The 22,764-nt window shown below is 34.4% G+C and overlaps 1 protein-coding gene across 1 annotated transcript in view; it reads right to left on the bottom strand.

Annotated features, from left to right (window-relative positions):
* The window catches only part of LOC128159008 (protein prickle-like), a 38,176-nt gene that overhangs the window by 3,830 nt on the left and 11,582 nt on the right, over positions 1-22,764 (bottom strand). Inside the window, exon 3 of the mRNA XM_052822035.1 lies at positions 9,744-9,924. Coding sequence (XP_052677995.1) covers positions 9,744-9,924 — 181 coding nt within the window. The remainder of the gene's footprint in view (positions 1-9,743; positions 9,925-22,764) is intronic.

The following is a 22,764-nucleotide window of genomic DNA, read 5'->3' as shown; positions in this document are numbered from 1 at the left end:
AGAATCTCCAGTTAACCCTTAAGGTATCTATTTTCCCAGCCCTTAGAAACAGCTTTGTTACCAAGAATCAATCTTCAATAACCATGCAAAAACACAGCTTAAATGAAGGAGATATTTTGGGGGCCAAAGTCTGTCTTTTCATTAATTCTGTACATCTGTTGCTTATGATGCCATTGTCAAAAAAGATCTAGTTAAAATAATTGGTTTAAAAGTGGCGAAATCTGATCTGATAATAGTAGCAAGCCATTTCCCAGTTTGATAATATTTTTCAACCTTTTCTTCAGTCCCTACTGTCTCAATTATTATAAAAAGGCAAATGGAGTATCATTAACAGTTAACTAGTAATTTGGTAAAGGAAAAAAGTAGCTCCTATAGATACTAAAGCAATAATTTATCAAAATAGCCCTAGCTATCTAAAATTTAGTAAACATGGAAATCTCATAAATACTCATACAAAAATATATCTTTTTTCATTGAAGCTGGAATTCAGCTGGCTACACAGGCAATGATTTTTATCTGTCGATTGGGGCGTCATTAATTTGGTAGTGAATTCTCGAACTTTTATGAGTCTTGTTAAAAAAAAAATATTTTCGGCAAATTTCTTAAGAGATAAGAAGTAATGGTAGAAATGTACAACAAATTCACAAATTCATGGAAGAGAAGGGCAAAGTGATTCATTGAGGCCAACATTTATGGTTTTTTCTGTCTTCACAGTCAGCCATAATGTTTCTGTTGCAAGAGGATGCTAGGGATTAAACTCTTCCCCAAGAAGATGCAAAGCCCATGCAAAACATTACAGAGCAAACCCCAAGAACCTTATTGCATTAACTCCAATGAAAAAACACTTGAAAACAAATTTTGGCAAATAAAGTCGAATGCTCAAAAATTTGATTGACAGTAGCAATCGGCAGCTTTGATGCCGAAATTTCAAGCAATTTACACCCTCTAGTCAATGCTACCAGGGAGCTTTAATCAAAGGGTAATTAGTGGATGCTGGCAAGAGCACACAAGATGCTCACTCCTAATACGCAAACCAAATGTTTATTCCACTCTAACAGTGAGGCTTCCGCCTCTGTGAAGTTTCCTTCCACCAAAAAGTTACGAGATGCCGTAATGTTTGCTCAAATTGTCAGGCTGAAGTTGTAATTTACATTCCGCAGATGACAGTCATTGTGCGAAGATCATGTCTTCATCAGACAGGTTTTTCGAAACTCAGAGAAAGCTCAAACAGAGACCTCCTAAGCAATGCTGCTGTGCTTGGGAATCCTGGCAAAATTTCAATACTCAATATAAAATAATGAGATAGTAAGGTTTATCAGATTATGGAATTATTAAAGAAAATAGCATACAATCGTGGCTCTATGATTTATGATGATTGGGTATCACTATATATCTGTCACGATTAATTAACGCAAAAATCTTACGATACTTGGGTGAATCTTGCGCTTACATGTATGATTACTAACAGATGAAGTGACATCAAGATAATGATTCCACGCAATGAAAATTTTCGCAATCTTTAAGTTCATCAAAACATATCATCCTGAGTGTGGTAACATATAAGCTTTATCTTCAACAACAACAAAAAACCACAAAGAAAATTTTGAATATGAAAACCAGGATTCAACATGTTAACAGCCCATCTACCAGTGAAGAAAACTTCTTATCGCAAACTTCCGATCAAAACACCCCCATCAGGGGAGCAGTACTATTCAATACAGAAACATAAAGTCAGAATCTTCTTCCTCCATTCCCTGTGGAACAAAGCGAAGCTCCCAGATACTCCTAGATCGTTGCCGTTGCTCATGCCTTTTTCAGGCTTGTCTGTATAATAAATCATATCTGCCCGATTTTTTTCCTCCCCTTTCTACTACATTGAACTCCTTGCTTTCCAGTGTAATAAACTCCAGTCTCCTGCTTTACTATGGAATTTTATTACCCCTTTTAATGTTTCCCCGCACCATGTGATTTTTCTCCCTCTTGATCAGTGCATTTTTCAGTCTGTTGCATCTCATCCCATGTACACTTCCCGGATTTTTTTTCCTTTAAGCTGTAAATTTAGCTCTATCAATGACAGGGGATCACAGTGGGACTATAGCCCTGTCATATCAGATCACCCCTCCCGTTCTACCACAAACAATTGCTTATATCAGCGATTACTGAATTTTAATTAAATCTCACCGGATTACAATCTTAATTTGATTTCTGAATAGAGGTAAAAAAGAAGAGCTCGACATGATTCATGGCTTCCCTTATAGAATGCTCTATATCGTATTTCCATTATAAGCTACGAGTAAAAAAAATCCATATGCATCTTGTGTAATCCCAAATGGCTTACGTAATTTGGTGTGTACTGTTCCTAGCATTTACACAAGTTACGCAATGAACATGCATAGCATGAAAATTGCTGCACAAAAGGTCAATTTTTTTTTAAAGAGAGAGATAGAGAAAAAATTTCTTTGTCACCTAGCCCAAATTTTCCAGACATCAAACAACATATTGTTACAGCATCAGAATGTGTTCCTCATTCTTCAAATTTCAAAATTAATTAAAAGTTAATTCATACTATTTAATTGAAATTACATAATCTCTATAATGCCAATTGTAAAAGAAAAATGTTCATATCTATTTATTGCAAAATATTGATTTTTCCCTTTCTTGTTTTGAATTTGAAAAAAAAAATACTATTCAAACTCAGGAAAAAAGATTATCGCAATATTGGACTTTGATATTTGAAATTAGGAACTGATACTTCGTCAATAATTCCTTATCGAGAAACTGACAAGATGAGAAATCATTCTCGATGAAATATTGCATTCAAAATATTTGAGGAACTTTTTGGTTCCCAGGCATAAAAAATATTAATTGATTTCAATAAAATAATTATTTACAAGTGTCAGATTCAGGGCAAGTAATTGCATCCATCTTGTGTAAAGAAAGGACATTGATTTTAGAATTAGCAGTTTAAAAAAAGAACCATCTGATCACTCTAATATTGCTCTTTACGCTTTCAATTAACTTTGACTGAGCTAATATCCAAACTTGCCAAAATGGATTCTGTAAACAATACCCTAATCAATTATCATTTAACACCTTTTATACCGTTTGATTCCATTGCAAACATTATGATTCTGACATATCTCCAACGCCATAGTGATTAATTGTGGGATTTGTACTTCCAAGACCATGTCAACTACCCTACGTGTCATGTGACGTCACGATCAATGAACGAAATACGAGTTCTCTAGAAGCCTTTATCCTGTGTAATATACGCTGAATCAAATGTTTTTGCCATTTAGAAAAAAATTCTAGCACCAAAATATGATTTATCTGAGCCCGTGTAGAATTCATTCAATTTCATCAAGATCTGCCGCAAAGGTCTTCCAAATTCCAGAGAGTCAGGGTTAATTATTCATTAAAAAATTAGCAAGAACTGACAAAGTTGAAAATATTTGGCTTTGTTTGTCATCTAACCAACTCCAATTATATCTTAAACAGTTTACACGCCTAATGTGCAACAGTTAAGTATGTTGTGACAATGCCCACGTAGAGTTATTATTAGAAAAGTTGATGTAGACTTTGCTATTTTTAAGGTCTGAAGGACCCAATCTTGCTTTTTTTAAAATCATCATATATTCATTTTCATATATTGTTGATCTCCCTTCTTTTTTAATAGTCAATATACGAAACAGAAATACTTGTTGCACCTTGATCCCATCTAGTAACTTTTGTAGCCTTACAAACATGTCCAATTGCTTCATGTCCAAAAGGATGTCATTTAATAGGAAGAGTAAACCAACCAATTTGGTTTCATTCGAAGCTTAAGTGCATGTAATATCTTGATGTTTTCTATTCTAACGGATCTATCTTGTAATACTATGTAAAGTTGGCCAAGGAATTGGGACTTACATTTCTATACAAACATAAACAGAACTGACTTTACTAAATTGTTCTGACACACAAAGCCAAAACTTCATCGTATACTCACGCCGGATGTATTTTTAACTAAAATAGAAAAACGAGGGAATACTCTACAAACCCACTACAATGTACATTTATTTGGGTTGATTCCGGGTTTTTGGGGTCAGCTACAAAGCAGATGTACGGGGGCAATACCTATGTAAATCTCCGTCTGGATGTATAAATATTGAACATAAGACTTATGTAAACTTAGCCCGCAAACAAATCAATCTCCGCTATTCCACTGAAAGGCGATATCTAAACAGGGTTTCATTGCGTGAACAATTCCCATCTTACATCTTAGAATGGGGGGATCGTGCCTCAAGCCTTTTGTTGAGTTTATCTTTAAAGGTTTAACTGATTGTGTTTTTGCATCAAGAATTCTGTTTGATTCGAGGGCTCCTTGGGTGTGTCTGCATGTTAACAACCAGACTTGCTCAGCAGTCTGTTTATTTGAAAGTTGATTAATGATTGTATTAACAAGTTGAAAGAAATTGATTATGCTACAATGGATACTTTCATTTTTGACTTAGAAATTATATGAATATACCCTGTGAATGCTACATTATGGTACATTTCAGAGAAATTTGAAAATATACCAAGTGACCTTTTTGATAATTAATGAAAAGTACAAGCATTAAGTAATGATTATAAAAGTCATCAAGGTTCTTGAACTATTTTAAGACTCATTCATAAGTGCAAATCCACATTTCTCAATCAAAATGAACTGTAACTAATTTAATTCTACAAACTATCTCAAATTACAAATTTCAAAGGTATCTACTTCAGATCAAATGATCCGCACATTCACAATGCCAGTGGATATACTCTCAAAAAAAGGAAAGTTTTATTTATTGAATGTAAGTGAAGTGGTGAAACACTTTTGATGGCAAATCAAGCAAAGAGATTTGAGTACTAAAATCGGATACTTGTATACATTCACAAAAGAAAAGGATCAACTGATAATTGCTTCTTAAAAATTAGAAACAAGATATGTCAGTCATATATTTCTTAATTATTGACAACAATATTGATTTCAATTATGTGTGCTATATATATTTCGAAATTTTTTGTCATAATTACAAAATATTTTATACTTTACTACAAAACAACTTTGTGTTCGTTGACAAGTATTTGCCTACAGCTTCAAAACAATTTGTGCCTATTGAGTATTATTGCCTACGACTTCAAAACAACTTGTATTCATTGACAAGTATTGCATAGGAGGAGAAATTCAAAACATCAAGCACAAAAAATGTCTTGATTTCCAACTGGGTATGATTTCTCTGTTTACAAAATGTGATAATTTTCATTAATGGGCATCGAAAAAATGGTCACATATAGAAGCAGGGAATCCTCCCAGAAGCAATTTATAACACAAGGGCAAAACAGAATGAAGCCGACTCATTCTCTCATATGGCAAAATAAGAATGCTTTTGATCATTGGCTGAATTAAACTGATAAAAGAAAGACATCAAAACAATATTACATCAAAAGCAGGTGGCCCTTGGGGAAAAAAAGATACAATTTGACTTTTTCATCGAAAATTTCTCCAAATCAAAATTCTTTGAACGAATGAAATTTTTAAAATAAAATTTGTACTTCAAGGGCCCGTATCATCTTTTGCTTGAATTCCTTACCCTCAGGTGCACGGCAGGAGATCTGATCAAGAGAAATCAAGCCCCCCCAACATTTATTGATTGTATCTGCATTATATTGCCCAACAAAGATAATCCTTCCTTATAAGTCAGAATCCCACCTGACTCGATCAAGTGAGTGCAATTATTTTCACAAATTAATGCCTTATTACAAAGGATTAGAGAATTGAGTTTCTGTAAGTTCACGTATTAAAAAACCTTCTTTACTTCAAACCAAGGTTGCCACAATGCATGCATGCATGCAATCTTGATTCTCCACTTCTCATATTGATGCATCAGACCATGGAACAAGGAAAGGTATAGTGAAACGGTCTTAGGTCAAAGCAGGTCATAACGATTTATCTAATATCCCAGTTACATGTAGTCTTGAACATTCCAGGCAACCAAAGAACAATAATGGAAAGTATTCCTAAAATTCAGTCAAAACAAAGTCCTGTTTATGTAACAGAAGTTCATTTCTTTAGCTTTCTGCTTCATTTGTTCTTTTCCATAGTACGAAATACCTGTGCAGTCATAGCTCCTGTATAGTAAATTGGTTAAGAACAACACTAAACCCATATCATATGCAGGGTGAAACATCTCAGAGAGAGAGAGAGAGAGAGAGAGAGAGAGAGAGAGAGAGAGTGTGTCTAACAACCTATCAAACTTCACATCCAAGAAACAATAGTGTGCCGTGTCAATACGAATCAAAAATAGATTTACACTTAAATGCCCTATCATAAAGCAACATATCCTAAAGGTATTATATCATATATATATATATATATATATATATATATATATATATATATATATATATATATATATATATATATATATATATATATATATACACACACACACGCTGGCATGTACAAATGTACCTTTTCACACTTTAGTACACTCTTTCCCCTCGATCTTCGAAAAATGTCAATAAAAGTTAGAAAACTTAAAATTTAAGGCACCATAAACTCCCCAGGACGTGTAAATTCTCAGCAGGCCATTATGTGCCAAAAAAACATAAGTTTGAACTGCATTTAATCCCCCCAATTTAATACTGTACCAACTGTTCATCACTCAACTGTTAATCTGAGTGAAAAATAACAGGGATATCATCTCAATGTTCCATAAGAAATGATATAATATGAAGTTGGCGTACTGAGCGAAGGAGATTAAACTTAATGCAATTCATCATGTTATTGGGTTTACAGTCATATCAACGCTGCTCATAAATCTTCAAAATTTCAGAAATTTATTTGTTATCATACATTTATATTACATATCACATTAAGAGAGCTATTTCTGATGGTAAATTCTCTCAAAACAATGATTTACTTTTTTCTGTACCATTGTAACGGAATTTTTTTCTTATATATGTTTGCAAGCATATTCTTGGGTATTTTGTATATGGCATATTTTTTTAGAAACCGAGGCCCAATATAAATCACTCTTCGCTGAGCTTTAGGGCCTGTTTTAAAACATACTTGAAACAAAATTAAAGTTTAAAACAAGTTTTAAGGATCAAAATGCTGTGGAAAGATGCTTTGCGAATTGCGACCTACAAAGTACAAAGGCAATACCTGAAAACTCAATTATTCTCGTTCAAAATCGCAGTGAGTGATCCTGCATCGAACTGTCATGTAGATTATGAAATTTATTGAGGAAGGTGGTGAGAAAAGATTACGCAACTGCTTCTATAATCTGTAACGAGCGAAATTTACTTCAACGAAGATCGTTGAACTAGAAAACTTGCAACTGCAGGCTAATCTTCCTTTTTTCACAACATATTTAGACAGATTCTGACAAGATTATGCTTCTCCAACGAGGATAAAAAGCCTTATCCCAAGCATATAATGCTTGATAAATGTTATTTTGAAGACGTATAATACACTGCTTGCTATATCAGCCCCGATTTTGACAAAAAAGTCGCCAGATACGATCTACAGGCATCATCGAGTAACATTTTCAACAATGTTTTATGTCAGAGCTACCAAGATTTTCATCAAACACTCTCTGATCTCCCAATGGTAAACAAGCGAGATTATCAAGGTTCATACATCTATTGTCATGTCTCTCATCTTAACTTAGAAAGGAGGCGATTGTGAAGCATTCGGTTTGCCAGAAGTATGCAGGAATGAATTTTGAAGGATAAGCATGTTCTTGTAGCGGGACATTTTGAAAAAAAATAATAAACAAGAGTTTGCAGATGGTTCCAATTTAAAGAGGGTAACTCCAATAACAATGGGGGAATTTTAACATCTGCTTTGAGAAATTTTTATCACTTGACTATAACTTCCATGCCAAAATCTCATTAAACTGACAAATATAACAAGAGAAATGACAAAGAAGTGTGGTAATGAAGTTTCTGATTTGAAACAATCTTTCCGGTTATTGATGTTTTTAGTGTCATGGAGGATCTCACTGGAAAGCTCATCTTACCTTCCTCATGACCAAATAAAGAAACCCTCTCTCTCTCTCTCTCTCTTGTTCTCTCTCTCTCTCTCTCTTTCTCTCTCTCTCTGCTTTTTTTCCCATTCAGATTTAAGTTCCCTTCTCTTCTTACATAGGGAATTTTCCACATAGTGAATTTTTACAGTAAAAGATGTGCCAAGTTTGGAAGTTTGAAAGTGTTGGGATAGTTAAATAAAAAGTGATCAAGTACTGCTGTATTTAAACAAAGAAGACTTCACTTGCTTTAAGTATACTAGTGTTGTTCTATGCAGACAAGTCTAGAGAAAAATTCCCATAAAAAAAGATGTTCATGGATATATGTCTGTATCCAAATTTTACAGATATTAGTAACTCCGTTAACAAGCAGATGTCAGACCGAGGGAAATGAATGGTCAAGCCTGCCTGACACAGCCATAAACACCTAGGATGGAGGGTCAATGTTCTGTAAATGTACCACCAGACTATCCCCACTTCATTATGCCCACACATAAATCAGCGTCATTTGTCAGTCTTTATGGGGAGACAAGCTACTGTTTATTTTGCTCTCTGACTGCTGATATTCATCATCTTTTGGCTTCATTTTTTTTTTTCACATATTACAATTATTTTTAAAACCCTATTCAACATTATCAAAAATCACAGGAGCTACATGTATAGTTAATTAAGTGAAATTAAATGTTTCAGCCACTGTGTGTATTGTATATACATGTATACTAGACACTGAAATATTGGCAACATTTTTTTACAAACTACTTTTTGAAATTAAAAAAAAAAAAAATATTACAGTGCCAATCTTCCCTTTTCCATCAATCTTTTTATGTAATCTGAAGTTTTATTCCTTTATCAATATTTGCAAGGTTCAAAAATTTATTTGGAGCAAAAATTTATACTAAGGTCAATCAGGCAAATTCTTGTAAGAATATGATCAGCTTGCTCTCATAATCAAGTGTAAATCCAAAATGTTCTTAATCTATTGAAAACACAAAAATTGTACTCAAAACCTCCCAACAGATACATCCTAATCTTACTGTATGAAATATCCTTATTCTCTGAAGCAAGCCCCCCCCCCCCTTTTCTGCAGATCAGAGGCGAGATCGAACAGCGATTAACCGAATGAACATCCCAGCATTCATAAACCCAACAGGTGCAGGGATTTTCAGCAACAGCAATATATTTTGAAAATATGATGCATTTTTCATCTTTTTCAGCCCATAAACATGTTGTGTTGCAATAATTCCCACCACCATCGCGCAATATATTTAATGAGTTTGTTTGGAGATCCCTGCCAAACATATGGAAGCTGAGAGCAGCTCCTACCGGCTTTATATGTATATATAGGAGACATCTGTATCCCCTGATCGTGGCTTTTGGGTCTGATTGCCAATGGTCCATGGTATATTCCATGGTCACATGAAAGTGTCAGAATTCCAGTGCAAAACATTTTCATTTGTAAAGGCACAGATTATCATATTTTGACATACTTCCTTAACCACAAAATATTCATTTCCTACTCATATGTATGTGCAAAAGTCAAGATATCCCTCCATTACTCATAAATCAAAGATATAGATTTTTAGTTAACTTTAATTAACATACAAATTATGGAATAGAGAGGACAGAGGGTCAAACTTTTCATTTGTGTCAAGGTCAAAGTCATGAGATGTTGACTTTTCCTTTTAAAGGTCATATATATACCTGTTCGGGTTTGAGTCCAGGTGGTACCCAGGCGTACTCCTCCAGAGGGCAGCCACTATCATCGTCTGAGGTGGAGTTGCGTTTTGGGTCGTGATGGTGCCGCGTCAGACTGCGGTCATGGTCTATATGACTTGTCATGTCATGTGACTCTGGCGGACATTTACAGTGCTTGCAGATTTTTCTAGAAAAATAAAGGAGAGAATTATTTTTCATATCCCATAGTAACAGTCATCTTTTTTTTTTCTTCAACCAATCAATTTGTCACAGCTAAAAAAGTTTTAAAGCAATATGTTGCACCAGTGTCTAAATTCTTGTGTTGTCCTTTCTAATGCATCAATATTCAAATGAGTATATCAATTTTAATATCCAATAAGAGTTTTCCCTAAATAACACATGTATCCCTGACACTCTGAGTGAGATTCAAATTGCAAAATGTGTTTACATCAAAAAAAATTTTTTTTTGGAATGCCCACCTAATTGGTAACTCCAAATCAACATCGGAATAAAAAACACAAACAAAATCCACCTTGAACCATATTAATGTCAAAAGGTGCAGAAGCACATGTTCCTAGTAATAACAACATCAGGGTAACTAACCTATGACCTTATAATGGACTGACAGCTCATTCATGAGGTGCAGGTGTGGACATAGGCACATACTGGCCAATAAATAGGTCATTAACACACAGGCTAGCACTGGGCATGTGGTGGCGAAAAAAACAAATCCATGTTTTGAGACAAAATAACCCATGTGATTCTGGTATTTGTGCTTCTTTTTTTGGCCAGGTGCTAATGAGAATCGCAATTACTGCAGCAGCGGGGAGAAAATTACACTAATTATGACATTACACCTTCCGATCATATGTTCTTTCCAATACACAAGACAAAAGGCAGCCTGAGTGTCTTAATCAACAAAGACGCTGGTTTTGAGAGTGTCTATTGGCATTAAGTCTCGGATCCATTTCTTGGTTTACTTGTAGTGTGTGGTAATGCTGTGAATCATCATTTAGAGTTTAAACCAAAAAAAAATATATCGCAATGCAATGCAAAATGCTTTTGTACGTGATTTTTCCTCTGCATATTAGCCATTAAGGGCCCCGGAATTCGAGGAGATTGCGCTCAATTATTATTAACTTTTCTCATTGTAATTCTTGGCTGACGTGATTCACAGCCCGAGTCCTTATGGTCTTCTTTGCATTAAAAACTTTTATAATGCATAATTCACAAATATTTCTATCTGCATGTATTTATGGCAAATTTTAAGTGACTTCCGAAAAACCCATTTCAAAAAATTATGGTTTCAATTGAGAACGGTACATGGATAATGATATCGTATTACGTTCAATAATCTTTTTTTAATAATGCACAGAAACATGTAAATCAGAGAGTTAATGGAATGAAATAATAAAAATGAAAATCCATGCGTCAAGCTTTTATTCAACACTTATAGCTGACATATTTTATGTAGTGAAATGACGCAGCTTAGCTCACGTAAAGCGATCATTTTCAACTCAATCAAATCTACATCTACCATAGTCCTTCTCTCACTTGTGCAAAAGCTTTTATCACCTTCCATGACTTTTGTGCATAATTTGTGCGATACAACTCTTGATATTAGCAGCCACGAATGCCCACAATGGTATTTTACCCAATACGGCTAAGAGTTTCGTGATCTGTTGCTTCCAAACAAGTGGATATTGAGTTTGTCCTCCCTCTGGAGTTAAACCTATTAGCCAAGAGAACGATATAAGCCTAATGCACTCAAATGTCATACACAGCCTCTATTTCCTCTGATTACTAATATTATGATCATGGTAAAATGTCTATGTATTAGGTTCCATGAGGAAATATTTGTACTTTCATTTATGCAGTAAGGGATCTCTTTATGGATTAGTCTTAAAAAGCTTCTTCCTTCCTCTCTCTCTCTCTCTCTCTCTCTCTCTCTCTCTTATAAATGTCAGTTACAAATATTTTAACCTTGTTCAACATGCATAAATACTGGTTAACCTTGTTCAACATGCATAAATACTGGTATCATTTTATACCCAATTAGGAAATCAGACAGGTAATTTTGTATTCTGAAAATTGCAGTCAAAATTGTCTTTAAGCGTTTGATAGAGAATTTAATGTTTGATGATAAGGTGCAGAAAACTTTATCATTAAAGGACACAGTTATCAAATTACTACATGTAATATTAGTAAAATGGTTTTCAACTATGCAGAGGATGCAATCATTGTTTTACAAGTTGCATCAATTCATGTTTTATTTTATAATCTACCACACAGTCTTTTCATTCCCTCTCCAGTTTAATGGATTCATTATAACCGAATAAAAAGGAATGCAAAAGGGCTAAAATATTCTGAAAATATACTTAATGGCCACCTCATATCCTGTCTTGCCATCTTTTGAATATTGAAAAGGTTCCTTTCTTAAGGGAAATGCACCAACTCCATCATTTGATTATACAGCCAGAACATTTCCATAATTGCATGATGGCACAACATTCAGATTCCCATATTTCATTTCAGAAAACCTTCTGTACTGCAATCAAGATCCTCAATAATATATTTGTTCTGCCTTGTTACAGCTTATTTCCTAAAAGACGAACTTACAATGGATGGCTGGAGAAAGGGGGTTCTGTCATCAGCGGAAACATTATTAGAGCTCCTCCGACAGGGTGATGGATGAGGAAAGGAAAAATGAATATATACATATATATATACAAGCAGTGTCCTGAGTCTTGCTGTGTTTCACTCATAAATATACATTACTTTGTGTCCAAAATCACAAAGGATATTTGTGGTACATGTACTGTATCTCAACAACTTGAAAGGAGGAGAGAGAGAGAGAGAGAGAGAGAGAGAGAGAGAGAGAGAGAGAGAGAGAGAGAGAAATTGTCAAGAGAGAGAGAGAGAGTACTCAAATATGCTTTTTTTTAATTTTGCACATGGTTTGTAAACAACACTGCTATCATTGATCAATGATTGCATTATAAATGACAATTTTTCTCATTCAATTAATTAATATCTGACCATTAACACATTAAGGGAACAGTCTTGAGGGACTAATGAAATTTTCTAGCTTTTTCAGGCTCCCAAAAGGAGCTACCATAACAGTTCCTTAATAAAGTTTAGATAAAGTGACCAATTATCAGAAATTGCCTTATGGGAAATCACCACTTTGTATGAAACTCATATTTGGAGCAAAACAAATTCATGAAAATTCACAATAACCAAGTTAGCTACCATAAATAAGTTTAATTAGAGTCAAGATTTTTGCTTTAATGTATTTAAACTAAAACATTTTTCTGGCTGCATGGATTAGTTAAGAAAATAGAATGCAGATTGCTATCTTGTCACATAACTAAATTCATAATAAAATATTGGTATGTATCCTATGAATTATGTAATCCATTTCAGGGATATAAAAGGAATCTTTAAAATGGAATCTAGTAAAATAGAAATTACAATTTAATTTAAAAGTAAAAATTTTAAAAATGGCGACTATTTCTTGGAATTAAAATTCATCCACCATGTACATAAAATAGAATCCAAAATCAAACCTAGCAACAAGGCTCCCTAATAAAACTTGATATCTTATTAAATCTGTGCTGACTTCACAGAAAGATGTTGCATAGCAACCAAATAATTGGTTTTAATTTAGAGCATGTTTTTACATCATAAGCTGAAGGCCCGTCATTATCTTGAGGATTGAAATCCTCAACTGGCGACCTTTTTTTTCTTGGCTTGATCCACATGCCTCAGATGGTTGCAAACCAAGGATGAGCCATTCTTTTTTGTTTCCGGCACTTCTCTCTCTCTCTCTCTCTCTGAGACTCTCTTTCAGTCTCTCCCCCCCCCCTGAACAATTTCCTTATACATGTATAAAATTTCATTGTTCAGATTTATTTGCTGCAGTGGCTTTATGGGATTTAATTTCTTTCGGAAATTAAGGTGTAACATAAGGTGCCAATTTAATTGCCAGCACTGCAAACAAGTCTCCGGTTTGTCATTAGTCTACCTGCATCTGCATCACTTCCTGCACAGGCTGCAAGATTCTAGCATGGTTTTTGGTGCAATATTACATCATGTATGGAGTTTATGGTAACCATTTTGAAGCTAATGACATTGTAGGAGTCCTAGCTGGCTCTCCTGTTTGCTTTCTCATCTTCTCAAGCCCTGATTTGAGAAATGACATGCCACACCTCCTATTTGTAGAAGTCGATATATACTGCTCTCTCTAATACACAGCAAATGCTTCATTGGTTTTTTTCCTTCATGAACAATACAGTTCAACACGCCTGCTTTGGTATTTTGCTATCTTGAATCTTGAATATCCCATACCCAAAATATTTTTTTTCCAATATTTAATTTCCAAATTGTTGCAATTCATCTCCTGCAGTTTCATGGCACAAGTATTCAATATAATTTATTGCAAGCTTGTTAAGTATGTATATAAACGACAATTTAGCAGTAGATCTACATTTAGAAACATGACGGTGGTCCAAACTTCAGACATCGGAAAAAAGCATGTGTTTTGTATTTTCTGAACTACCAGAGATATTAGGTTTTTTTTTTTATCCCTTCTTTCTCTTTTTGAAAAAAAATTCTTAATCTGATCCATGCCAAAACCACGTGTAATAAATATTATTCTTTCGTCTTCTGTTAAGTTTACTGTGAACCAGGTGCCGCTGTGAATGTGAGCCTATGCTCTTGCCCCTGTGCTACGAGTGCTTTACTCTCAGTTGCATTTTCGTTTCGAGTTCGAGCAACTGTCACTCTCTATCACACTCAAGTGTCTGCTTTTCTGACTTCGCTGTCATAATTTCCACCATGAATATTGCTATCTTCGGGCCTTGAAATGTCTTACAGAGTTCCAACCTCTTTTTCTGTATGCATTTTTTAATCGTAACCCCCTACCTAATTGTTGACAAATCTTTACGATTTTATTTATTTTTTTTGCACAACTATTAATCATATCAGACTCCTTTAAATTTGACATGCATATAGAAATCCATCAAGTTATTAATAGTTCCATATACATCATTACTTTCATAGTGATTTTATCATCTGGAGACTTTACGACTTTGATAAAAGGTGGATATTCTTTGTTGCGAACCATTTCAGCATGAAACAGAATGATTACAAGTTTCAGAAAACAGGTCATCCATAATTAAATGTAGGAGAAAGAAAGCTTGCATGGTGAGAAATAACTTTAAAATGACACACCGCATGGGGTACAGTTTTTTATAACTCATTGCATATTTAGTTGATGTGAAACCTGGAAAATCACTCTAACGGTGTTCGGGGATATACTGCGTATTAATAAAAGAAATATAACCAAGTGAATCACATTCGCAAGCACAGAAAATTCTGTTATATTTTTTTTTTTCATATAAGTATGATTACTGGTTAACGATCCATGTATGTTTCAAATATTAAATCAGTTATACAGTATTCGTAGTAGTAGCCACCCATGATGTCCCGACTCCAAAGCAGAGACCGACAATCTATGTGTATTGGGATCTACCTGTACCCATCCAACCCTTTAACAGGATTTTGTCAATTGGACACTTAAGATACTTTTGACACAAGGTTTAAAATTTTTACAGCCAATTATGCATCAAAACTGTCCACTTTTATCCCCCTATTAGGTCTACCCCCTAGCCGGGGTGAATTTCACTGAATAAACACCCCTGTGTTTGTAACCATCCCCTGAATTTATATGGTCGTGAACGTTCGCTGGAGGATAACTATTGAGGTCTCCTCGTCTACATAACCATAAATAATGCTCCGAAAATGAAACCATTATGAAAAAAAAAACCGTAAAATTCGTAAACAAGTAAATACAGCCGTGTCATTGATATGTGCACTTGAAGACCGTGTTCTCCTGATTTGCAGGTCTTCGCAGCGGTGTTTATACTGGATAACATCGACTACTGAATTAAAATAAAGGATTTAAATTGGATGAGTGCCGTTATCTATATACTTCAATTTACCGCGATTCTACTTGTTATCTCGGGCTAATGCTAAAATAGCACTTCCATAATAGTGTTTACAAAACAAGTTAATTTCTTCCCAATTAACAAAACCTAAATACACAAACTTGGCCGATCTTCAAAGTAAAGTTCTTGAATGTCAGAGATCTTTTTCGTGTCATTCAGAATTTCGACTCTCCCGATTACATGACTTTATGTAGAGCTTCGAGAACCTGTTATTTATGTTTTTTCGATATATCATGGGTTATATTCAGATACCAATACAACGTTTTCCCTGTTTGTCAAATTCCATCACTTGCACTGCTTTGCATCAAAGATGCCATGATAAAAGGATTGTACATTATATTACAAGAAATGCCATTTTCCTGTCAATAAAATTAAATTTCAATCAAAATATCTTCAAAATGGGAACCTTGTTGAAATAGGGATTTGATCAGCAGAGCTACAAGTTGTAATTATGATGAAGACGCGGCAGACATGATAGTGAAAATAAGGACAGAGACAGTTATATATACATGTTAACATTCCAGCAGACGTATTTCTGATGTACGTAGCTTTCTTGGACATATCCCCAGAGCCAGCACCTGACATCTGCACCATAAAATAGCTTTCTGCTAGCTACTAGAAGTAGAGGGAGCATTTTCGCATTCCCTACCACTCACTGCTAACCAAGTCGCAGTTGTTCGGCTGCGTCTAGGAGCAGGGAAGCGAGACTGATGCAGGGAGAAAGCATTGAGAAGCACACCATAGAGGCAACACCAGTCGGCCCTCATTTAACACACCAGTAATCACTCGCAGATTTTCTTAAATGTTCAGAAAATCACTTGTGGTAGAAAATTGAAAGGAGAAAGAGGTGTTCTGCGGTTAATGGGATGGGATAGGAAAATTGCTGATCCTCATTTTTCCCCTGCTGCAAAAATGAAAGCTAATAAATTGTTCTTGCTGGGTTCCTAATTAAAAAGATGCACAGACAAGAAGACAGAGTCTGCCATTTCCAGCAATCAAATTTTGACAAGCATGTAAATGATCTATGGTGGCTTTAACTAGATTGTACTGCATGCTTTAAGTTTCAGCTGCACATCTGATACAGTGCTTTTGTCATATTTGTCTCTGTGTCACTTTTTTCCAATGAAGAATAAATTGTCTTTTGACATCTCATAATCCCCATCATAATGTAAATCCTTATATTTTGAGAACAGAAATATGATTATAGAATGGTTTAGCAGGATCATAAAATGCAATACTTGTAATGAAAAACTTAATTTGCTTAAAATGAAATTTGAATAATCATAATGGGATGATACTATCAAAAGGTTATTGTTTGTCTCATGAGTAACAAAATATGTCGTTTTAACCTCAAAAATTAAGAACACAAGTGCCACCCAAAATCTTCTGCATTCCAGTAAGTGCATATGTATGTGTACACCTCAAAGACTATAAATGCTCAGGAGTCAGGATATTCCCTATATATGTTTAAAAGACCAAACTGTGAATCTATACACTTATTTCATTGGGACAAAACTTTTTAAAGTCTGGATTTTTAAACTTCACAATAGTTTTGTCCACTCATCCTTAATACTACTTTAGATCTGATTACAACCATTGAAGAATCGATCACCCAATATCTATATGGTAGCTTCCCAGATCAATAAAGCGTGACCTTTTTCTGACAGCAGATAAAAATCGATTCATCTATCAACAATTCTTCTCAACCAGCTAATATTGTCTTCCCCCAACAAAGGCATCCATACAATACCAAACACCCCAATAAGTCTGCTCCACTGAATTCGAAATTTATGGACAATATTGAGGGCATGATTACAAAGTCAGAAAACCATAAGTTATGACTCTTAATGAGCTCTAATTTCACATATTTTGGTGCATAAAAAGTAAAAATATTCTATAGAAGGAGACTCTATAAGCTTTGATGATTGCCCTCAACTTGCACCTTAATGTGTACACAATAAACAGCTGTGCTGTGCATGGATACTCCCCTTCTATATCTGGAAGGTCGATCTAGAACTAACTGGGATTGCCTTGCTAGCTGTATGACAGTATCGGAGTATCTCAATCCCATCTGACATGAATATGCATTACTGTGGCAATTCCACAATAGGCCACCAAGAAATTGGTTGTCGGATCGGATAAGTACCTGAATCCGTCAGGTAGACGGATATTGGACTATGTCCAAGAAGTGACTAAAATTTTGACATACATGGTCGAAAAATCTGCAATGTCAACTTGGGAGATAGTTAATATGTATGTACACAAATAAATACCACCCAAATCTCTACCATAAGGATTGGCCAATACCCAAAACTTAGTACGAATGGCAATGACACAAATCGGAATAAAATATGTCAGATTAGTTCACAAACGTACAGAACTACAGGTACCTGCACTTCAATCAGGTCTAACTTAAAAAGAGCACCTGAAAATGTACCCTGGTGCTTCAAAAATTTGCCTTGACAACTTTGGGTACCATCTCAGCGCAGACACCTTAACACTCCAACACTTAAGCCTTTGACCTCCAATGTTGTCAAAACTCTTAACTTCCAAAGCTGGTACACTGTGGTTCCAGGCAATTAGTTTTGATAGGAAAAAAATGTCAGACTTTGGAGGTCAGATAATCTAGTTTCATTACGAAAAATGTATTCTAGACGTCATCAATATTCAGAAACCATGTATGCATCTATTTTCAATACATGACCCATTAGGATCTGTATATTCAGCACCAGGGTAAAATTGCTATTACTGTCTGGTATTTAGAAATCTCTATGACGCAGAATATTGGTGTCTATCTCTCCATCCTTCATTTTCTCTCGTTCTTAAAAAGGGGTTACTTAAAAGTGACTCATCAGATACTGCATGCAGCTAGTCTTTGAAAGTTCTAGTAAATCAGAATGTCTTCCAAGATATGGTGTCATTCTTCAATGAATCAAATATTAAAGATTTTTAATGCTTCATCCCATCTTGTGAATAAAGTTGAGTTCAGGGTGATTGCCCTTTTCATGGTTTTTCGATCGATAACACCTTCAGGAGTCAGCTAAAAGCGAATTAAGGTTGCTTATTCACTAAAAGCCAAAATACATAATATATATAAAAGCCATGAAGATTGCCCCAGAAAAAAGATAAGATAGGCCACTATATTTATTTTATATTATTATAAACCTTTCAAACTTGACATTTTGGGAGAAAACCAAAGATCGTAAATTGAACGAAATGTACGTGATCGAATTCATTACAGTCTATCTCAAAACCAAAACGCAAAATTATTTGAAACAGCAGAATATATTTTTGAAACAAAATATTTCTGGCAGATATACACCAAGAAATGTTATATGATGGGGATAAATATTTTTGCACCATAGTGTTCCAATGACCTGTTTGTGAATGGATCCATCTTTGCCAAATTACTGTCAGTCTCAGAAAACGCTGTGCAATCAATCTGCTATTTTATGGTGTTAAACTCCTGACATGCCCCCATTTTTTTTCTCCCCTCCAAGAGTAATTTTGAAATGACTCTAAAGACCTTAAAACTCTCTTCAACGCTTCGTTTTTCTTGCATTAGGAATCTTTTTTTTTAAGGTATATATCTTCACCCCAAATCAAATAGCAAGAAATAAAAGTGCAATGTAGCCATGCTTTTATTACTGGGTATATTTAGCAGCTTCATTTTTCATGTCAACTAAAAGAAAAAATATTTGGATTTCCCTTGAGAAATCATGTCACTTTGTATCCAATTCATTTTGAAAAAAACAAGTTTACAACAATATGCAATCATTTAGCTAAATGAATTAATTTGTAACACCATCTATAAGAATTTTGGTTCTCCGAGAATCATTACATTATGATCGATACAGCTGATCATTATGTGTATATTCTGACCATATCCATTGCTTCTTGGTCAACACGCCTCACCAGTGCTGACGGGGAAGTTTTACAATCACAAAACATTTATCTCATGAAATGTAAAATAAAAATTACTTTTGTTTGAGTTGATAAATGAGTCTCATGGTGACACCTTTCAATGAGATGTGTCACCAAAAAAATAACACAGTACTCCAATTTCTTACACAATTTTTGGTAAAGCGCTTCATACACACATCCTAAACGGCATGTATTTCCAAACAAAATCTGAAATACACACAGAATATATGTAATTAACATGACACCTGGCAGCACTTGCCAAATTTTGAGTATCTGAAAACGACAAGCATTTGAATCCAAATAGGAAATTCACACTTGTGATCAAGACTGTTACAACTATAAGATGAACTTAACATATTGAAAATTGTGAAAATAATCCTCTTTTCCTGAAATAGCCCTTGACAAACATTTATGAGATAATCTGGTTTGAGCACTCTGAGTGTCCATTTTACAAGTGGACAGTTCTGTGGTCTAGAAGTGGTGTGGGGGAACAAAGCTAAATGAAGAGGATGTCTTACAAAGGGGAATCAGAATTAATGTGGAATGTAAACATTTTTATCCTCTTTGTGGTGTTGATTGGTCTATCAAAGTCCAGATAAGAAGCTGTCAACTAAAGTCAGTGGGGAATATTTTTCATTTTTGAGTAAAACTGCTACAACATGTATGTTAACGCGAGCATATCTTCAGATTGCACAGGCTTAAAAAAGAAAAGGAAGGGGAAAAAATCTTCAAATGCGGATTTTCTTCTCTTATCTTTGCAAGGAATATGCAAACTTCACTCAAATGCAGTGAAAAAATCTACCTGCAATTACTCTTAGATTTCAGCTCCCTCCAAAAAAATTCACAGCCATTTAACTTGCACTTCGCAGTTGCGGAAATATTTACATTAAAATCAATTACTTTGTGTGTCTGACATATTTTGGAACATAGAAAGTCAATTTATCTTGGAGTAATGAGAAATTCAGGAGTAAATTTGGCAAAGGAACTGCTACAATCACCACCTCTTTCAATTTTATCCGCCTTATACACCTGCAAAACAAGCCCTAGACCCAAGGCACATACAAAAAAAGAAAACCACCAAAAAACCCTGCAATAATCTGGTGAAAAAAATTCCATTGATTTTGCATGTGATTTAACTTGACATGATATGACCCTGCTTTAGATAATCTTAGAAGGAAAAGTGAAATAAAGGTGTTTTTGCGTGGTCGATACACTCTACTTGCACAAGTTGACACATAGGTTATTAATGCTTGCTTGTTAGGCTTAAATTCCTGATGTTGTATGAACAAACCCGTCTATAGATTCTATCTATGAATAACCTCTTTGAAAACCTCTTTCTTTAAAAATTTAGAAGTATCTTTAAAATTACAAAAAATGTAAAAAATTTCGATGCAATTCTTCAAAACACTCAAATGACTCTTTCTTATACATGTATTTATATTGCAGAAATTTCTTATCAAGTTTATAAAAAATAGTACATGTATTCTAAATAAAAAACAAGTACAATTGTTAACGGAGTTAAATATACATGCAATACTCTATGTACATGTAAATGTAGCAAGTATTGGACTGCATGATCAAAGAAATTACGGTAATAGAAAGGCTGAAACAAATTGAGGATAAAAAAAATGATTTCATATGTACTTGGTATCATTAATGGAAAACCAGAGAAAGAATTGTGGCTATCTTTTAATGAGCTCATAACACATTCAAAATCAATGCAATGCAATATGTTTCCGAAATTGATAATTTTCCAAACCCACAATGCTTTGCAATCTGTCATCAATATTTGAAAACTTTGATGTGTCAGAAAAACATGATCTGTGTCAGTTTCTTTCCTATGTCAAAAATAATAATTTCTTCGAAAACCATAACTGCCAAAAACCACTAGAAATCTGCAAGTATTTTTTGTTCATGTTCCTGAAATCAACTTATTTTCTATTTCTCTACAGCGCGCATTGCTTACGAAGACTTCTAACAACAAAGGCCTGTTCATTTGTTCTTAGCTTATGAAACCAAAGAAAACAAGGGCATCTGGAGACCAATTAAAACATTTATAATTACACAAACATATGATCCCTCTGTTTTTGATTACGCAATCGGAATCCGACAGATGCAAGCGAGTTTGTGACTAGTTATTCCGTTTGTGTCCGTTTATTTCGCTGATTTGTTTAAAAAAAAGAGAAGATGTATATCAAATACGTAATATTGTATCCTGAGTCTATTTCTAATCATCAATTTCCTATCTTCGTCATAGATTGCGTTGATTTGTCTAAATTACTCACTTACATTCTTGTATTTTTTTCACTTTAAATAATTTTTACTAATTTCTAACAAAAGAATTCATATAAAGTGAGAAACCAAGCTGAAATATCAACTGAAATATCAAGATTTAAATTACCTTAATTGAAGCATTATTTCATCCTTTTACTAGTACAACCAATTCATAGAGCACTAATAAATCACTTTGAATAAATAAAATATATATATATTTCAAAACATGTATTTCAAATCTCATTACTTCTATAGCTTTAAAACGTTAAATCATTCCATTTACAACATGATCATCTCTATATATCTCAGCGCTGATGAATTTTTCAGTGATAGAAAGCAAATAAACCTTTGATGGGATGGTCGAAAGCAGAAAAATAAATATCAAAATCAGCCAAAAATAATATCTTCAAGGTTCTTAATGGCAATTATCTCCAAAAAATATGGCGTTAATCAGCGTTCTTACTACAGCTAGTGTAATGAACGAGACTCAAGACTCATGCATTCAAGACACTGAGATTTTTCGCAGATGTTTTTTTCTTTAATAAACTTGGAATGTCAACAAAGCTGTTCAAGGGTCGCCATATGCACCAGACTGTCAACAATTCTAATTCGAGGAAGACAGAGTGAACTGTGCGGCTCGGACAAGGAGCTTTCTGAGATCTCCGGTTACTCAGTGTAAACACAGACTCCCTTTCAACTCAGCGCTCTTTAAAACACAACAAACACGCAACAGCACTTATCAGTACTGTTATTGTAAATCATGAGATTAGCCCCAAAAATGAAGAAAAAAAAAAATCAAGTCTGCTGCGATGTTGACA

The sequence above is a fragment of the Crassostrea angulata genome, chromosome 8 (assembly GCF_025612915.1).
Source record: "Crassostrea angulata isolate pt1a10 chromosome 8, ASM2561291v2, whole genome shotgun sequence".
Classification (NCBI taxonomy): domain Eukaryota; kingdom Metazoa; phylum Mollusca; class Bivalvia; order Ostreida; family Ostreidae; genus Magallana; species Magallana angulata.
This window is presented reverse-complemented; position numbering and strand designations above follow the sequence as displayed.